Source organism: Mytilus edulis, chromosome 8, assembly GCF_963676685.1.
Source record: "Mytilus edulis chromosome 8, xbMytEdul2.2, whole genome shotgun sequence".
Lineage (NCBI taxonomy): Eukaryota > Metazoa > Mollusca > Bivalvia > Mytilida > Mytilidae > Mytilus > Mytilus edulis.
The window spans coordinates 3,183,651-3,203,903 of NC_092351.1; the positions used below are offsets into that span (position 1 = coordinate 3,183,651).

The window sequence follows — 20,253 nt, forward strand, 5'->3', positions numbered from 1 at the left end:
ATGCCATAATTAAAAAGGGGGAAGGATATTAAAAATCAAATAAGTAACGAATAGGTAACGAATAGGGAATAGGGAATAGGTAACGAATAGGTAACGAATAGGGAATAGGGAATAGGTAACGAATAGGCAACGAATAGGGAATAGGGAATAGGTAACGAATAGGCAACGAATAGGGAATAGGGAATAGGTAACCAACTTGACGCCCATATTGAACTAGTCATGATTCTATGCAGCTTAGGCTTTGATCATTGGTTTAATAATCTGTAATCTGCTAGAAGCTAGTTTACAAGGTTCAAAATCAAAAGATGGTGCACTTGTTTTGATGGAGAAGATATGACACATAATCACTACACGAATTTGATATGACACAATCCGTACATGCATAGGAGATTACACAATGCTTATACTGAGAGGATATGAAACAACGCTAATACTGAGAGGATATGAAACAATGCTTATACTGAGAGGATATGACACAATGCCTATACTGAGAGGATATGACACTATGCTTATACTGAGAGGATATGACACAATGCTTATACTGAGAGGATATGACACAATGCTAATACTGAGAGGATATGAAACAATGCTTATACTGAGAGGATATGACACTGCTTATACTGAGAGGATATGGCATAATGCTTATACTGAGAGGATATGACACAATGCCTATACTGAGAAGATATGACACCACGCCTATACGGAGAGGATATGACACAATGCCTATACTGAGAGGATATGACACTATGCTTATACTGAGAGGATATGACACAATGCTTATACTGAGAGGATATGACACAACCCCTATACTGAAAGGATATGACACAATGCTTATACTGAGAGGATATGGCACAATGCTTATACTGAGAGGATATGACACTATGTTTATACTGAGAGGATATGGCACAATGCTAGTACTGAGAGGATATGACACAACCCCTATACTAAGAGGATATGGCACAATGCTTATACTGAGAGGATATGACACTATGTTTATACTGAGAGGATATGGCACAATGCTAGTACTGAGAGGATATGACACAACGCCTATACTGAGAGGATATGACACAACCCCTATACTAAGAGGATATGGCACAATGCTAGTACTGAGAGGATATGACACTATGCATATACTGAGAGGATATGACACCACGCCTATACTGAAAGGATATGAAACAATGCCTATGCTGAGAGGATATGACACAACCCCTATTCTGAAAGGATATGACACAACCCCTATACTGAGAGGATAATTCAGGGGTTAAAAAATCCACTAGCCCAGGGGCGGATTTAGGCGGGGGCGTGGCGGGCGTGCGCCCCCCCTAAAATTTTCAAAACATGGGTTGTCCCCAGCTCAATAAAGTATCTGAACAGACGACGAAACATAATGTCGTCGCATTGCAATCTGTTTTATCATTCAAAGAAGTATATAAAACAGTAAGTTTAACAGAACCAATGTGATTACTAATATACTGACCTACTGTTTATCTATAAGTTCTATCATAAATATGGTATACTTCAAAGAAAGGTGTCAAACGCGGTACTGCGTTTGATGACACATATCATAGGCTTTAATTGGCAGTTAAAGTAAAACAATTTATAAATTATAAACAATTTCTTTGATAATCGAAACTCCAAAACATCACTAACTCACTTTCCAACGAAGTAGGTGAAAGTGCCCTACCCGCGGTTGGGTTGGGTATTTCATCATTGCACAGCGAAGAAAACAGTCAAGGTAACTGGTTAAATTCTTTCTTAATGAAAGATAGAAATACTGGTTCAAGCGAAAGGTTAGTTTTTATTAATTTGTATCAATATTTAATATATCTGTATCAATATATGTTTCTCACTTAATTGCAACCTGTAAAGTTTGCCGAAGCATGCGTAAACGATCAAGGCTCCAACTCGTATTTCCGTATTACATATAGGATCCCATGAAAATAAAGATCTCATTTTGAATTTAGTGGTTTCTGTAAAAAAATAATGTACATAAAAAGTTTGGCACGACCTCCGAAAACAACAAAAAATAATAATAATAAAAAATTGTGAAAAGACAATGAAAAATCGCAAAAGTAGACCGTTTTTTTTTAAAATCTAATATTGGTCACTCAGTTGAGCTAATGTTGAGTCAATGAATTGAAACTCGCACATTTCTTGTTAATTATGGTGATTGTAGATTGACAGGGGTGGATTTATGCGGTTTTAGCTTGAAACTTTAATTTCTCGCTTATTTTAACACAAAATATTCGCCACGTTTTACTTGCCATGCAAGATATCTACATTGCACCCTCTTTAGAAGAATATTCCAATAATTTCGATAATTATACCTCAAAATAATTTTCGCATCGCTCCACTCGGCGAAATTTTGACATTGCGCCCCCCCCCCCCCCCCCCCCCCCCCTAATCTGAAATCCTGGATCCGCCCCTGCACTAGCCCGACGCCCAGGACTAGAGCAATTACGCCGCGGGCAATCAAAACTTTAAACCCAATATGCCCGACGGACTAGTGACAAAAAAATTCTTGGCGTTTCCAAAATAGATAGTAGAAAACCACTTCATCCCTATTCTATCTTAGCCAATCGGATTCAATTACGTCATCCGGGATTCAAAGCATTTGAACTGGTTTGTACATGTTTAAGGTTGCGTTCAATATCGTAGCCGCTACTTAGGGCTACGCAGATTTATGACTATTGAACGTGTAGCTAGCCTAGCTGCTACATAGATATTGATAGCAGCTAGGCTAGCTACTCGTTCAGTAGACAAAAATCTATGTAGCACTACGTAGCCTCTACGATATTGAACACAACCCTGTTCTACAGTTACATGTTTAAAAAAAAGAACAAATAACTCAGGGTGGCCAGGTATCATCTATTGATCGCAATATTTTACACTTTCAATATCCCACGCGACATATCAGAAACAGGAGCGATGAGAGATCGGTTTTTAATTAGATTGGATTTCTCAGAACAGGGGGTATTGTACATTGCTTCTGTCGAGATTTTCAATTAACGGTACCGGTCATTAAACCACTTGTTTCACACGATAAAACCAATGAACATGTTTTCTCTGCCTGATGACCCATAGTACTACAACGGATAAAAATGAACTAGTTTAATAGTGTATAATGTCCCCTTCAAAACATGACACCCACCCTGTATTATGCAGCAAACTCTGATTTGTAAGGCATAGATGGGCTAGCAGTCAGTTTTTATGGGCTAGCAGTTCTTCGAACAGGGCTAGTAAAATCCTGCTGCCAAAAAGTCCTGGGCTAGTTAGCTGTAACAACATTTTTTAACCCCTGGATATGGCACAATGCTTATACTGAGAGGATATGGCACAATGCTTATACTGAGAGGATATGACACAACCCCTATACTGAAAGGATATGAAACAATGCCTATACTGAGAGGATGACACCACGCCTTTACTGAGAGGATATGACACAATGTCTATAGTAAGAGGATATGACACAATGCCTATACGAATAGGATATGACACACTACCTATACTGAAAGGATATGACGCAAAGCCTATACTGAAAGGATATGACGCTATGGCTATAGTATGAGGATATGACACAATGCCTATACTGAGGGGATATGACACAATGCCTATAGTAAGATGATATGACACGATGCTTATACTGAGAGGATATGACACAATGCATATACTAAGAGGATATAACACAATGCCTATAGTAAGAGGATATGACACAATGCTTATACTGAAAGGATATGACACAATGCATATACTGAGAGGATATGACACAAAACCTATACTGAGAGAATATATTTACTGAGAGGATATGACACAATAACTACATGCATAGAAGATGACAATGCTTATACTGAGAGGATATGAAATAATGCTAATACTGAGAGGATATGACATAATGCTTATACTGAGAGGATATGACACAACGCCTATTCGAACCCATGCTACTAACCCATGCTACTGAGACATCGTGACACCAAATCGCCTGCACTGTAGCCGTCCCGCTAGACTACACGACCACCCGGGCTTCATAAAAATGAAGCTTTCGGTGGCCGGGTGTTACCTTTCCACGTCAGTTTTAATCTAGCATCGCACTACAGTACATGATATATAAGGCATGGAGATATCAGCTAAATTATCTATAGTTAAGGATCCTACAAATTAATGTAAGATACAGTCACAGAAAATAATTAATTTATAAGTACGTCTGAGCCAGTGACAACACTACAACAGATTTATCCATCGGATCACCAGCAGTGATGGTGATACATGGCTGTGTACATTCTGTACATACAACTAGTCTAAACATTAACCCAACAATGTTAGATCTGTAAATTTGCTTTCGCAAATGTTTTGTTCTTCCCTCGCCGGGATTCGAACCCATGCTACTAACCCATGCTACTGATATATCGTGACACCAAATCGCCTGCACTGTAGCCGTCCTGTTAGACCACACGACCACCCGGGCTTCATAAAAATGAAGCTTTCGGTGGCCGGGTGTTACCTTTCCACGTCAGTTTTAATCTAGCATCGCACTACAGTACATGATATATAAGGCATGGAGATATCAGCAAAATTATCTATAGTAAAGAATCCTACAAATTAATGTAAGATAAAGTCACAGAAAATAATTAATTTATAAGTACGTCTGAGCCAGTGACAACTCTACAACAGATGGTGACACATGGCTGTTTACATTCTGTATATACAACTAGTCTAAACATCAAACCAACAATGTTAGATCTGTAAATTTGCGAAAAAAAATTGTTCTTCCCTCGCCGGGATTCGAACCCAAGCTACTGAGATATCGTGACACCAAATCGCCTGCACTGTAGCCGTCCTGCTTTTTTTCTCTTGATAAAATTTTATTCAAATATTCACCAGACAGTACCTGGTGTCACAAACAGACAGTGACATATAGCCGTCCCGCTAGACCACACGACCACCTGGGCTTCATAAAAATGAAGCTTTTGGTAGCCGGGTGTTACCTTATATATAAATATATATATATATATCTTTATTAGCCTCCCTAAGGAGAGATAGTGATACCAATACTAAATTAATGCATAACACAATATATACAAATTTGAATAGAAAAAACACACGAAAGAAAAATAATAAATGAAAGTACTCTAAACTTAATTCACCTTGTTAATTCGGATTGAGAAAAAACTTCGAACTTAATTCATATTGTCAATTAGGAATGAGAAAATGATTTGCAAAATCTGTAAACATGTTTGACGCATAAAAATTGAAAACGCTTTTTCTGCTCGCAGTCTAGTTCAAATTCGGTTTCGCACGAGAGTAAAATGTAACAGAAATCTTCATCATCTAAGGAACCAAGAAAAGCACTTAAAGTTATTGGGTTTAAGCATAGTACTTCGCACCAGAATTCATCCCGAATGTCGGATAAATAGTCACACGACGAAATTGCGTGAATACACGGGTCGGTGAAAAGTTTACCACATTTATCACATAAAATACTATCACTGTTCGTATTGTGGACAAAACAACATAGGGATACTATGTAATTTGCCTGTTTACGCAAATACGGAAAGTCTAATGCAACTGTCCATGCAGGATCCATGTACATTTCAAATGAAATTGATTAAAAAGAAAGCCAAGTTTAATAACAGTATTGTTAGTAATCAGATTTGTATTAATAAAAATTTATTCTGACTATTTTATCCATCAGAAAAACAGCCTTTCAAATTTTGTTTTATTTTACACAGGTGATTCTTTTAAAGAAAAGAAAGCTTGAGTTAGTTACCTTATATCGTATATCTGATTGATGATTCACACGATTTTTGTCTATTAATCGAATTATAGAAATGACTAGCTTTCTCTATAGACAGCTTAAAGAAAATTATAAATTGGAATCCTATTTATTGTTAAATATAGACAGAAAAGTAATAGGGCATTTTGCTAAAATTCGTATTAGTAATAGTGTTCTTAGAATTGAACAAGGGCGTCACACTAAAACCCCTGTAGAAGAAAGAATTTGTCCTTTGTGCCTCTTAGAAGTTGAAGATGAATTTCATTTCACTTTAAAATGTACAAAACTAAATATAATTAGAGACCAACTGTTTCCCAAAATTAGTGAAATAGTTCCCTCTTTTTTAAATATGACTAATGAAGCAAGATTTAAATTTTTATATACGTGTGTTGAGACTGATATAATTATAATTATTGTTAAATTTATAAGCGACATGTACATTTCTAGAAATGCTTTATTAAGCACTTAATAACTTTGTGGTACCACCTCCTCATATAATGTTTATGAAATTGGTATGATATATATATGTTTGTATGTTTGTGTATAACAAATTTGTATTGTCTTGGTATCAATCCTGTAATTTTGGATTTTAAACCAATAAAAATTACTTACTTACTTACTTACCTGACCTCTGTGACGAAAACCGTTATATCGTATTATAACAGCATATGTCGAGATTTTTTTCAACGATAAAACAAACCAATTCTGACCTCAATTTTGTAATAACAACATACATATTTTTAAATTCATACCAGTATAGTTATCAAACATGAAATTTAATATTCGTTATATTAAGATATTAAATATTATATAATAGTAATCTTGATTTCACACATGTTATTTTCAATATTTGTTATTATTACAATAGTGTCTTCTATGTAACTACATGTATTGGTTTATGATATACAGATCATTCACATGATTTTTGTCTATTAATCGAATTATAGAAATGACTAGCTTTCTCTTTGATCAATGAACCTAATAAAAAAAATCACCTTTAAACCTACAAAATAAACCTAACGGTTACGTGTTAAAGCGACAGGTGTTCTTTTTCATCTTAATGAGAAATTTCAATTTAGTTCTGGTTGCATCGGAATAGTTGCATGTATTTGACTAATATGGATATTTATCTGTTTCAGAAAAACGCTTTTCTGGAGAAACCGGCCTTGCATATGTTAGCTATTTTATCAAGAAACTATCTACTCTAAGCACTCGCATGCATCTTACAATTTATAGGGGACCTCGTTGGCCGAGTGGCGTAAGTTGTTACTACTGTAATTACTAGCCAGTCAACACTGAGGTTGTGAGTTAGAACCCCGCTCGTATCAGTTTTCCTATCGAATGTCGGTGGTTTTCTCAGGGCACTCCGGCTTCCTTCGCCAAATAAAACTGCTACCGCTACGAAAAAGCCTACGGTGCTTAAAACAACAAACAATAATAAATCTTACGGGGCATCTTTAGAAAGTTCACTTTTGTTTTTAGTTTCTTATCTATTCTGTTATTTCTTGTATTTGATTTAAATTTGTAACACATATTTTGTGTCTAAGGGTAAATAGAGAATCAAAATCTGATGAATTATGGATAGTGACATCCTTATCAAGAAAACAAAGTCTGTGGAACGTATTTTACTACCGGATCGAATAATTGGTGACGTAAATATTTGTGATACGTTTTCGAGCATATTGGGTCCCTTTTTAGATTATATTTGCGTTTTTAAATAAATTTTGAAACGTCTTTGGTTGTGTTTTACGACTAGTACGACAATAGTTGGTGCTCTCCAGATCTCGCGCTTGCACGTGCGGTTCCATCATAGTCCGTTAGTGTCATTTTACCGTCGTGTTCTAATTTCATCCCGGTTTTTTTCTTATTTCAAGATCATTGATTTATATTTGCGAAATATAAAAATTAACAAAAAAAATATATATTAAAATTATACAAAAATTAGGAAACGGATGTATCTGTATGCTATTTTTCACACATCAGTTCTGCTAACTGTGCAATCAAATAAACACATGCCATGTTATGACATCAAATACCCCAGCCGTTTGACCACCGGGTCGAATCGCCAGTCAGAATACCCGCAATCTGGACTCAATCAACCGTTTCAATGAACAATACTTATCACTCCAGCACGCAGTGTTCATTCACGACTTTCACTCACAACACATGTCAAACAATCTCACGAGCCACAGACATGAAGTTAGACATGAAGTTAGATACCCGAATTTTCGAGGATTCTGGAAATTTTACATTTGGTTCTGATGAAGATTCTAATTCGCTGGACCATTACCCGTTTTCCATCGCTGCACTTTTAAAGGTATTTGCATTAACCGTTATTATTGATTTTCTGGTATCTATTATTACCTGTTGTATAGAGAGGAAGTTCTTTATTCGATCACCTGTCCTCATTAATTATTAATTATGTCAATACACAAAGGCTTCATTTACAGATGTATTTTACGCGAGAGTAAATTTTCAATTATTAACTGAATATTAATTTTTTTTTTATGAATTTTTCCTGTCATTTTCTAATAAACAGTTATTTTAAATCTTTTCCAAAATTATATTATAGGTTTCAACAGTAAATATATAGATTTAGAAATAGCCAGATCATTTCTTGATTAACTTTTAGTTTTTATAAAAAAAAAAATAGTTATGATAGTAAATCAAAATTTCTGAGATTTTTTTCTATAAAGCGTTCTTTTATTTTTAAATTGGAAAATATTATTATATTCATTATTATGTTAAATAATGCTAATGGCAAATAATTTATAGAAAATTTTATCATCGACAAACCGTTTTATGTGGTTGTATCTTTCATACTTTGGATTTTATTGTGAGGAAAGCCAGACGTTTCTGAATAAAATTCCTTAGAAACACAACACACGCACATATCATATACACACACGGCGCGTGCAGAGAACAGCGTATCCAGATGCAGAGCAAATGTTCTGGAGTTACGTCACAAATACTACATCAGTAAATATTTACACGAATATTGAATAGATTCTTTAGGGAAACGGAGACAGAATTAACCAGATAAGCGGCTTCCAGCATAGAACAGAAATGTGTGAATTGTGTCTTTAGATTATAACCATATTCTGATAATATTGTAATTCAAAACCGCCAAAAAACTATGGTAAGGTTACATGTTGCATGTATGTTGTGTAAAATAATTTTAACATATTTCAGTATTGTGTTTAAAAAAAATTGTTTTAAATATAAAGTAAAAAGTTCTTTGTTGACAATTTTCTTTGTTTACTGATAATAATTGAAATCAGACACTCTTCAGTTGGTCTTGGAGGATAAATCGATTCCACACGTGTATCTCTATACAGAACACAAATCCATCATTAAATCAATATGGCAGCTTTAGAATAGAGTAGTTATGGTCAGACTATTCAAATAAATCATTTCTACTGGATTCTAAAGAATCAGACCGTATTCTAAGAAAACACTGATATAGTAAAAGTTAAGGCTGACACAAAGTTGTCATCAGTAAAAATTGAAACTATTTGTTAGTCTTTACTGGGTATACATTACAAATAACCTATAGATGGAAGATGGACCCACTAAGAGAATAGAATATGACAATAACATCAATAATTGATTTTGTTAAGTCCAGTCTCCATCAATAATTCAAACAATTTAATGCATTAACCATGTTAACGGTACATTTAGACAAATTTTGACAAGATCGCGCGATTAAATTTCAAATTTTAAAAGAAGTGATTTTTTCAGGATTGATGAATCGAAATGATGATTTTTACTAAGTTCTGATTCTACATGTTCTATGATATACTTATTTGAACATAAAGACACCAATCCAAGTCTGTTTCTTTTCTCACAGAACGGGCAGATTTATATAACCATACGACCTATTTCGTTTTTGCACACACTGTAAAAGGTTATTTTTATCAACTTATGTGTTTTAGTTAGATTTATTATCTTGATAAAAACAGAGAGATGAGACTATCCACCTAAGTTCAGATAAAGTGGATGTAAGTAATTATAGGGAACAATAATGCCTTCAACAATGAGAGAAACCTTGACGTATAGTCTTATATTACTTTATTTTACCTTGAAACACTTTACATACACAGAGACTTACTGAAGTCTTATAGGGTTGATGGAATGGTGCTTTAACATACAGAACTGGGCTGTCTTGACCACGGGGCATTGATAAACCTAGGCCGTTCACAGATCCTGCATAATGCCATTGGCCCCTGTTAGCACTTGCATCCTCTCAGGCATCCTTCTGCGATTTAAAGGCTTTTCTTTCTGTCAAATGTACTTTACAGTATTCACTTCGTGGGGTCTTACTAAAAAGTATAGGTTTCAATATATCGATTAGGTCAATAACTGTTATAATCTTGGTGTGAACGGTTATTATTTCCAAGGATTTGTATAGAACTATACAAATACGTGTTATTTCGTAGAAAAAGTACGGGAAAATGAAAATGATATACGATGATTAAAGGGCATATCATTTTACCAAGTGAGAGTCCCATCCCAAACACTGAGACATTAATTAGACCTGTTATTTCAGAAAGACATATAGCGTTATGGGGATGAATAATATGGTAGGAACATATTTTATGTGACATCCAGTTCTAACAAACCTAATATCAGTATAAACGTCAAATTTAAACCAAATTGTCTATTGCTTAATTAAAAAACAAATTCTAAGTAAAAGTATTAATACGTCACACACACTAATTTTTACAGTACTGACCTGGCAAGACCAACATATTTAAATAAGCTTTTTAAAGGCTTGTCTCTGCTGGATTTATAAAAAAGTTGATATTTTGTAAATTGATGTTTATTATTTTTCAGACTGAAAAAGACATATGTTATGGTTGTGGAGATTTGATAACTGACCGACATCTTCTCAAGGTCAATGACCGTCACTGGCATATACACTGTCTTAGATGTTCTCTTTGTCAGACGGCCTTAGACAGGGATTCTTCATGTTACATCAAAGATGGCAGTGTCTTCTGTAAAAATGAGTAAGTTTACTGGGCTTTGTAATCGTCAGTTGTAGCAATGAAGGTGTACTCGAATAGTTAATAACTTTATGTAGCAGCGCAGGTGTGCTTGAATAGTTACAATAATGTACTTCGCATATTTTTAATAAAATAAATAACAGCCTCAGTTATAATATCAGGTTGCATACCATGATTGATTGATTGATTGATTGATTCTTGCTTAATATTTTATGTTGTCTACGAGATAAGTACGTGCAGTATAAAATATATTTTTGTAACTGTCAAATCTGGCCAAATTTGAGAAGGGGGGGGGGGGGGGAAGGGTTTTTTTTTTTGGGGGGGGGGGTAATAGGGGGTCTGTGAACAACACCTCGATTTTGGCAAAAACAGTTAACAAAAAAGGCAAAATGCTAATAACAGTTATCACAGTGGGTTGAAAACAGTTAACAGTTTTAATTTGTCTTGGATAACAGTTAACAACACCTTGAAAACGGCCAAATCAGTTTAACATAAATAGATATTGCCACCCCCTTGAACACTTTACCAAATTTATTTTTTACATGTATTTTGCCAAAAAAAAATGATCCTTGCTGGAATTTTGACAGTTGACCAAACATGTTGTTTGTTTTTCCAGAGAATTCAACAGAACCGATTGTGCTAACTGTAGTAAAACCATTCGTGGAGAAGACTGGGTACGTAAAGCCAGAGATTTGATATATCATGTGGCTTGTTTTTATTGTGAAACATGTGACAAACCATTATCTACAGGAGAACAGTTTGGACTTCTCGGCAAACGACTTCTGTGTAAAAGACATTTTATAGAAAGTATGGATGGGAATAGCTCAGATGGCACCGATGGTAAGTTTTGTCAAATTATTGGTGACACTAACTCCTTTTTTTCCTTAAATAGTACACACATTTTTGTTGTAGCACGCCTCAGGGTATAAAATTTTCTCAGTGTGTTGAAAGACCTATTGGTGTCCTGATTTCTGCTCTTTGGTCCGGTTATTTTCACTTTGACACATTCCTTATTTCCATTCTTAAGTTTGATGAAAGAATGGATAGAAATGACTTGACAACTTATTGACAGCAGGGGCTATTGGAATAGGTCATTTTATTGACATTTTGGAAGTGTAGCTGTCATATTGTCATACACTCTACATTGCTCTTTATTTATATATTTACACCAGAATCAATCAATGTTGATTTTTGTAAAGTTTTACATAGTTTTGAATTATTTCTTAGGAAATGCTAGAAAATGTTGTAATAATTCTTTTATGTGAAACAAAATCACAACTCATGCTTGATAAACTTAAAAGCAAGGAGGCTTTTAATGCTGTTCTTCATTTTAAAGTGAAATAATCAGGGAGGCCTTCGACCACAGACAGCAACACACTTTCTTCTCATTGTAAGACTGTTTATGATTATCTATTCTTTCGAAAGTCATGATTGATTGATTGGTTGTTGGTTGTTTAACATCCAGTGGCTAATATTTCATGCATGACGTTTAGAACAAGAAAAAATCATGAGAGTTGGATGTGAATTACAGATATTCAACATTTGTTCAGTAAAGATTTATATCCCATATTATAAAAGATGAAAGATATTATGTTTGATTAAATTTGTTTTTACCATCTGGTATTAATTTGGGTATAAAATTCCCCAAATTCAATAAATGTTTTAACAATTAATTGCAGATTTCCGTGTTTGTGCTTTCATCTGATATATTTATAGGGGGATCTTTAGTTTACAGTATAAAGTTGACTTTTATTTATGTTCAGATTTTGAGCCATTGAAATAGCACCTCAACATACTTAATGTTCATAATTTTTTTTGACTGCATCAAGGTCTGTTTGGCCAAGTTTAGTAATAAAGCTAGACTGTTGGTTTGATGCTTAATTGTAATTGGGTAATTGATTACATGTATGTCCCTCATATAATCTGTTGTATCTTTGTCAACTTGGTTTAGAAAAAAGGTTAAACTTTTGTAATTTTTTGTCAATACAATACATTTTTGCAATATTTACATGTTTTACAACCATATTTCACTTCAAATAATACTACAAAACCTCCTGATGAGACCAATATTGGACAGTGTCAGGATGAACATGTGGGTCTGACAAATACTAAACTCAATTAATGGATTACAGCAGCTTCCAAAGACTATTTCAGAATTCAACGATAGCCATTAAATTTACATAGTTTAGAATTAAATAATCATGATTTAAGATTTGACCTGGTTTTTTTAGGAGCCAGTATACCCGAGACAATACATACAGATACCAGCAGTAACGATGGAACCTCAAAACCACGAGCCAAACGACCACGTACCTGTTTTACTGAGGACCAAATACAAATACTCCAGTCACACTTCATACTAGAAATAAACCCAGACTCACAAGCCATGGAGAAAATAGCTAATAAAGCTGGAATACACAAACGGGTGGCACAAGTATGGTTCCAAAATGCCAGAGCTAGACAGAAAAAAGAAAAGGGCAAAAAGAAAGCTACAAAATTTGGTGAGTTGAATTTTCTCCTCTTATAATAAACAAATCCTTCAATGGTAACTTGTATAACATCCCTTGGAATCTGGCACATTAAAAACATTATTTGACATTAAAATACATAGAATGATCATGTGGTATGTCTGCTAATGATACAACTATCAATTCAAACATTTGAATAATTATAGACCAAAATATGGCCATCAACAATGAGAAAACCTTTCTGTATAATTGGCTATAAAAGACCCGGACAGGAAAAATGTGCAACAATTCAAAATGAAAAAAAAGGTGCTTCATAAACAAATATGACGAAAATGGAAATTAACAGACATGGACAACTGTTTTTTTGATAATTTTCAAATTTATCACCATAGATATTAAATAGGGTTTCAAGCTCTTAAGTAAACCTAAACTATGAAATTTTGTGACAGAAAATAACTTTGTAAACCTTATTTATGACATTTTTGTGACTGAAAATTACTTTCCTGTTGAACTTACTTTAAATAAAGCTAATACTAACAATGACCACTGCCCTTTCCTCGATCTTGATATCTATATCATTAACCAGAAGCTTAATACAAAAATTTATGATAAAAGAGATGATTTTTCATTTCCTATCGTTAATTATCCATTTTTAGTTGGTGAAGTTCCCTTGTCCTCATCTTATGGTGTTTATATATCTCAACTTGTACAATTCGCTCGTGTATGTAACAACGTATTAGATTTTAGCGAGAGAAATTTGTATATTACTGAAAAATTATTACACCAGGGTTTTGGATATCACAAACTGGTCAAAACATTTACTAAATTTTATCACCGGTATAAGGAAATAATTCGTAAATATAACTCAACATGCAGACATCTTATACTCTCAGGTATTTCACATCCAATCTTTTATGGTAATATTCTTTACAAAGCACAAAAATGTCAGTATTCACCTCAAAAGCTTACAAAACCTTTGAACAGACTTATTAAGAAGGGATATAGTTAGGATACTGTTGTCAGGTCATTAAAGATTGCATATTTTGGCTTTAATATTGATTCACTTATAGGGTCTTTGCATCGGAACTAAACACATTTTTTTTTTAAAACAGTTATTGGCATGACACGGGTTATGTTCTTTTCATATATTTTATGAAAGTATGATACTAAACCCCTAACGGGAGGGATTGTGCCTGATATTCATATGATGAAGACATAATCTTTCAATCAGTTTAATTGAGGCCTGGAGCTGGCATGTCAGTTAACTGCTAGTAGTCTGTTGTTATTTATGTATTAGTGTCATTTTATTTATTTTCTTTTGTTACATCTTTTGACATCGGACTCGGACTTCTCTTTAACTGAATTTTAATGTGCTTATTGTTATGCTTTTACTTTTCTACATTAGCTAGAGGTATTAGCAATGATTAGGGGAGGATTGAGATCTCATAAACATGTTTAACCCCGCCGCAATTTTGCGCCTGTCCTAAGTCAGGATCCTCTGGCCTTTGTTAGTCTTGTATGATTTTTAATTTTAGTTTCTTGTGTATAATTCAGAGTTTAGTATGACGTCCATTATCACTGTACTAGTATACATATTTTTATGGGCCAGCTGAAGGACACCTACGGGTGCGGGAATTCTCGCTACATTGGTGGCCTTCGTCTCTTGTCTGCTCTATGGTCGGGTTGTTGTCGCTTTGACACATTCCCCATTTCCTTTCTCAATTTTATTTGTTCACCTTAAGCCCCGGTCACAACAGATCCTATGGTTTGATTTTGTCGTGGAAGATCTATAAAATAGTTGTCATGGCGCTGTTTTGCAAAATGTCAAAAAAATATTTCGAGTGATCACATCAGCTACGACATGTCCACGATGGTTCCACGATGGGTACAAGACAAAACAAAAAAATGTAATTATATTGTCGTGTGTGCGACTATATCATGAGTGTCTTGTGACAGTCTTGAGATTGTCGTCAGACAGCTGTGCACCGATTGTTTGATTAAAATGCGTTATATTGATACCCACGATAATGTGTTTATTGCACGACAGTCGCACAACGATTGTAAGACACCTTTACGACAGCCACAAGACATTGACATGATAAAAAATCATAGAGCAAAAAAGGTGCATGTCCAGTTTTTGTCCCACGACAGCGCCACGATGCTCAAAATATCGTGCAACTGTCGTGCGATTGTCTTACGAAGACGACAGATGACCCGCGATTTGACAAAATTTCATGTCGTGGCGCTGTATAGATGTGTCGTAGGGTTGTTGTGACCAGGGCTTTAGCTATGACATTTTGTGACAGAAAAATTAAAAGAGGTTTGTTGATCAATTAGACAACAATGGAGCAACACAAATAACCAAGATATTAGATTGCAACCTATTGTCTTTAAATTATAAATGCAAATGATGACAAGCGTTAATTCAAACTCTAATTTCAAATCCAAATGACAATACCATTGCAAAGACATGAAAGTACAAACAATTTAACAAAACACTACCATAAAAACTAAAGATTGGTTAACACAAACTCCACAATAACTAGTGGTCATCTCTCCAGAAGGGTAAGCAGATCCTGCTCCACATTTGTCACCTATTTTTATACCGCTTGAGACTTAAAAGAATATCAACTACATCAATCTGATGGGACTGATGTACATACATGACATAGACAATGTAGAAAACACGTAAATTTATTATTTAAAAAAAAAATGCATTTATCAAACAATTAACTAAATCTCACACTAGGCAGACACATATCACCAAACCAAAACCTCTTTTTAATATGTTCTCTCTTACTGTTTTATTAACTCTTGACCTTTATTTTCAGTCCGACCACCATCTTCCAGTAGTTCCGATGGAAGTGACAGCCAACAGTCCTACTCAGAGTAACAATATAGTGCCAAATTTTATGTGTGTTTTTAATTTTTATCTTGTAAATATTGTCTGTCTATTTATTTTATTTGTCCAAATAAAGACAAAATGTTTTTATGATGAAATATGTGTTATTTACTTGTGGAGATGTATTTATGTACTGAGTGTGTATGTATTCCTGTTTGTGTTACTCTATATTCTTGGTCATATGTTCTATGAAAACTTTTAATTGACAAATGATGAACCAGTTATGAATGAATCGGGTGATAAGTATGAATCTATTTAAGAATGAATGAAGTAAGTAATGATTGAATTGAATAAAGAGAACCGATATCCAAACCAAATCAGGCCACACCATGTTCCTGAATTATACTGATCCAAACCAAATCAGGCCACACCATGTTCCTGAATTATACTGATCCAAACCAAATCAGGCCACACCATGTTCCTGAACTGATCCAAACCAAATCAGGCCACACCATGTTCCTGAATTATACTGATCCAAACCAAATCAGGCCACACCATGTTCCTGAATTATACTGATCCAATCCAAATCAGGCCACACCATGTTCCTGAACTGATCCAAACCAAATCAGGCCACACCATGTTCCTGAACTGATCCAAACCAAATCAGGCCACACCATGTTCCTGAACTGATCCAAACCAAATCAGGCCACACCATGTTCCTGAATTATACTGATCCAAACCAAATCAGGCCACACCATGTTCCTGAATTATACTGATCCAAACCAAATCAGGCCACACCATGTTCCTGAATTATACTGATCCAAACCAAATCAGGCCACACCATGTTCCTGAATTATACTGATCCAAACCAAATCAGGCCACACCATGTTCCTGAATTATACTGATCCAAACCAAATCAGGCCACACCATGTTCCTGAACTGATCCAAACCAAATCAGGCCACACCATGTTCCTGAACTGATCCAAACCAAATCAGGCCACACCATGTTCCTGAATTATTTAACAAAGAAGGTCAATTTAAAGTATTCCTTTCAGTTGACTTTGTCATATCTTTTATTATTAATAAATATTTTATAAATCTTGGAAATTACCTAATCATTTTTGATTGACTTTATGTGATAAATTCTAAGCATATTTTTATTCAGAATAGATATAGAAAGTCTTATTCTATGAAACTGAAATACATTGATAATAATCTGACAGCTATACTTGAGAAAAATATTCACTAAATACAAACATATCAAAGTTATGTTCTAATTTCACATATAATATACCAGTAGGAAGGAGACCATTGCAACTATACATCACATATCATTGTTTTATCCAAAAGTGATATTGAGATTGGAAATGGGGAAATGTGTCAAAGAGACAACCCTACCAAAGAGCAGATAACAGCTGAAGACCACCAATGGGTCTCCTACATGCGAGAATATCTGGCACCCAAAGGTAGGCTTCAGTTGGTCCCTATACCAAAATGTGTAATATTTCAGAGAAAATGGACATCATACTAAACTCAGAAACACATAAATGAACTAAATTTTAAAAAAACATTGAAGACTCGCTAGTTGTTTCATAAACTGGTCATTTCGTACCTGGTCAGTTCATAACTAGGTTGATTTGTACCTGAGACGTTTTGTACCTTGTGTAATTGTATATGCTTATAAAGTGTGTCTCTATCGCTCAAAATTGTCTACCTATATATTGAGGCCAATATAAATAAAAATTAAAAAATATTTATACTGGCATAAAGCCTGATTTTATCTAAACAAGAGTGCACACACTGAAATGTCTCGCCTTCTTTACTAATCATTGATATTATGTTGATAGTCCTAAGTATAAAGCTTTATTACAACTGTAACTTATTAACTTAACATTAATTAAGATAGCTAAACAAAGACCAATGAACCATGAAAATGAGGTCAAGGTCAGATGAACCATGCCAGGCAGACATGTACAGCTAACAAAGCTTCCATACAACAAATATAGTTGACCTACTACTTATAGTTTAAGAAAAATAGACCAAAACACAAAAACTTAACTGTGCAATTGAGGTCATGGTCAAATAAAACCTGTGGGACTGACATAGATCATAAGATATTTCCATACACCAAATATAGTTGACCTTTGGCATATAATATTAGATAAAAAGACCAAAACTTAAAAACTTAACTTTGACCACTGAACCATGAAAATGAGGTCAAGGTCAGATGACATCTGCCCGCTAGACATGAACACCTTACAATCATTCCATACAACAAATATAGTAGACCTATTGCATAAAGTATGAGAAAAACAGACCAAAACACAAAAACTTAACTATTACCACTGAACCATGAAAATGAGGTCAAGGTCAGATGACACCTTCCAGTCTTTCCATACACCAAATATACTAGCCCTATTGCTTATAGTATCCGAGATATGGACTTGACAACCAAAACTTAACCTTGTTCACTGATCCATGAAATGAGGTCGAGGTCAAGTGAAAACTGTCTGATGGGCATGAGGACCTTGAAAGGTACGCACATACCAAATATAGTTATCCTATTACTTATAATAAAAGAGAATTCAACATTACAAAAATTCTGAACTTTTTCAAGTGGTCACTGAACCATGAAAATGAGGTCAAGGACATTGGACATGTGACTGACGGAAACTTCGTAACATGAGGCATCTATATACAAAGTATGAAGCATCCAGGTCTTTCACCTTCTAAAATATAAACCTTTTAAGAAGTTAGCCGCCGCCGCCGGATCACTATCCCTATTAGGTCGAGCTTTCTGCAACAAAAGTTGCAGGTTGGACAAAAAACCATGTATAAACAGGATACAAAGTCTTAGTTGGCCAGAGCAGCAGACGCAGCAGTTAGTTTAGTTTAGTTTAAACATATTTATTTATAGTGGATTGGGAAACAAGTTTTGCAACTTATATTAATCCCTTTCCACTTTGCGGGTTGATCCGTAAACAAAATATAAAAAAGATGTGGTATGATTGCCAATGAGACAACTGTCCACAAGAGACCAAAATGACACAGACATTAACAAAAGCATACCTCCTTAACTATATACTACAGGACATCTGGTTTTGAGTATATTTATCCCAGAATGAGAATATGCGTACTTGTAGGAAGCAGGATCTAACATGCTGATACCTTTTTAGTCAACCTTTCAGATATATATGTTACAGTAAATAGGTGAAATTAGGAATTACACGTAATTACTAAACACTTCAGTAAATACCTGTAATTACTAGCCAATTTAGTAATTACATGTATTTACTAGTTGATTTTTTTTGTCATTTTTACAGCTATTTACTAACTTGATGTTTTTGTTTTAAAATTAAAAACATAATTCAAGATACCAAATAAGAAAGTAAAGGGGTAGGGATTTTAAGGGCGCTAACTTAAGGATGTAGGAATATAATGCACATCCAAAGTGGATACTCTTTAGTGTTTGTGAATTGAAACTGGAAAATGGTTGTTTTATAGGTTTTGAAACTCCGTAAATATATGTATGCAAGACAATGAATGATATCTATCCAAAATCAAACTAAAATCTCCATCATGCACTGTGGTTCAAAACTTTAAAAAAAACTTGAACCAAATATCCTGGATTTCTACCAAACTTGCTCCAAATATCCTGGATTTCTACCAAACTTGGACAGAAGCTAAATGTTTATGATCATAAAATAATATCCAAAAGTAAAGTTTGAAAAAAAAAATCCTTTTTTTCGTATATTACTTATAAATGGACTAGTTTTTTCCCAGTTAACATTACATACACTCTGTAGTTAAAGTTTTTAAAACATTAGATTTTATAAACCATCCTGGATTTTTACCCAATTTTGACTGAAGCTTCTTACAGTACTAGTCAAAAGATAGTATCTAGAGAAAAATTTTAATATTTTTTCCTCATTTTTGTTGAGCCTGCGATTAACAGCAAAAGTAGCCGAGACTATTTGTTCTGCAAAACCCTTACAATTTTAATAGCTTAATACATCGATAACTCATCTCCAGCTAGGGATTGATTTGAAGATCACATGAATACGTATTCAATGAGGTCCAAATATTCACTTGCAAGTGCACAACTCATCAACCTTGTTTCTCAGCTAATTTAACAAAATAAAACCAGAATGGCTGCTAACAGTGAAT

General features: G+C 34.4%; 1 protein-coding gene across 2 annotated transcripts; it reads left to right on the top strand.

The window, feature by feature from the left end:
* Nucleotides 1-7,891: 7,891 nt before the first annotated feature.
* LOC139484619 (LIM/homeobox protein Awh-like) lies at nt 7,892-16,244 on the top strand. 2 transcript variants are annotated; one of them, XM_071268411.1, is made up of 5 exons: nt 7,892-8,087; nt 10,607-10,779; nt 11,393-11,616; nt 13,008-13,277; nt 16,076-16,244. In XM_071268411.1, exons 1-5 carry the CDS (start codon nt 7,965-7,967, stop codon nt 16,135-16,137), a joined length of 852 nt encoding a protein of 283 aa, XP_071124512.1. In that variant the 5' UTR covers nt 7,892-7,964; the 3' UTR covers nt 16,138-16,244. The 2 variants fall into 2 exon arrangements, with proteins under 2 accessions (XP_071124512.1, XP_071124513.1); XM_071268412.1 differs by lacking the exon at nt 7,892-8,087 and adding an exon at nt 8,546-8,909.
* Nucleotides 16,245-20,253: the final 4,009 nt, after the last annotated feature.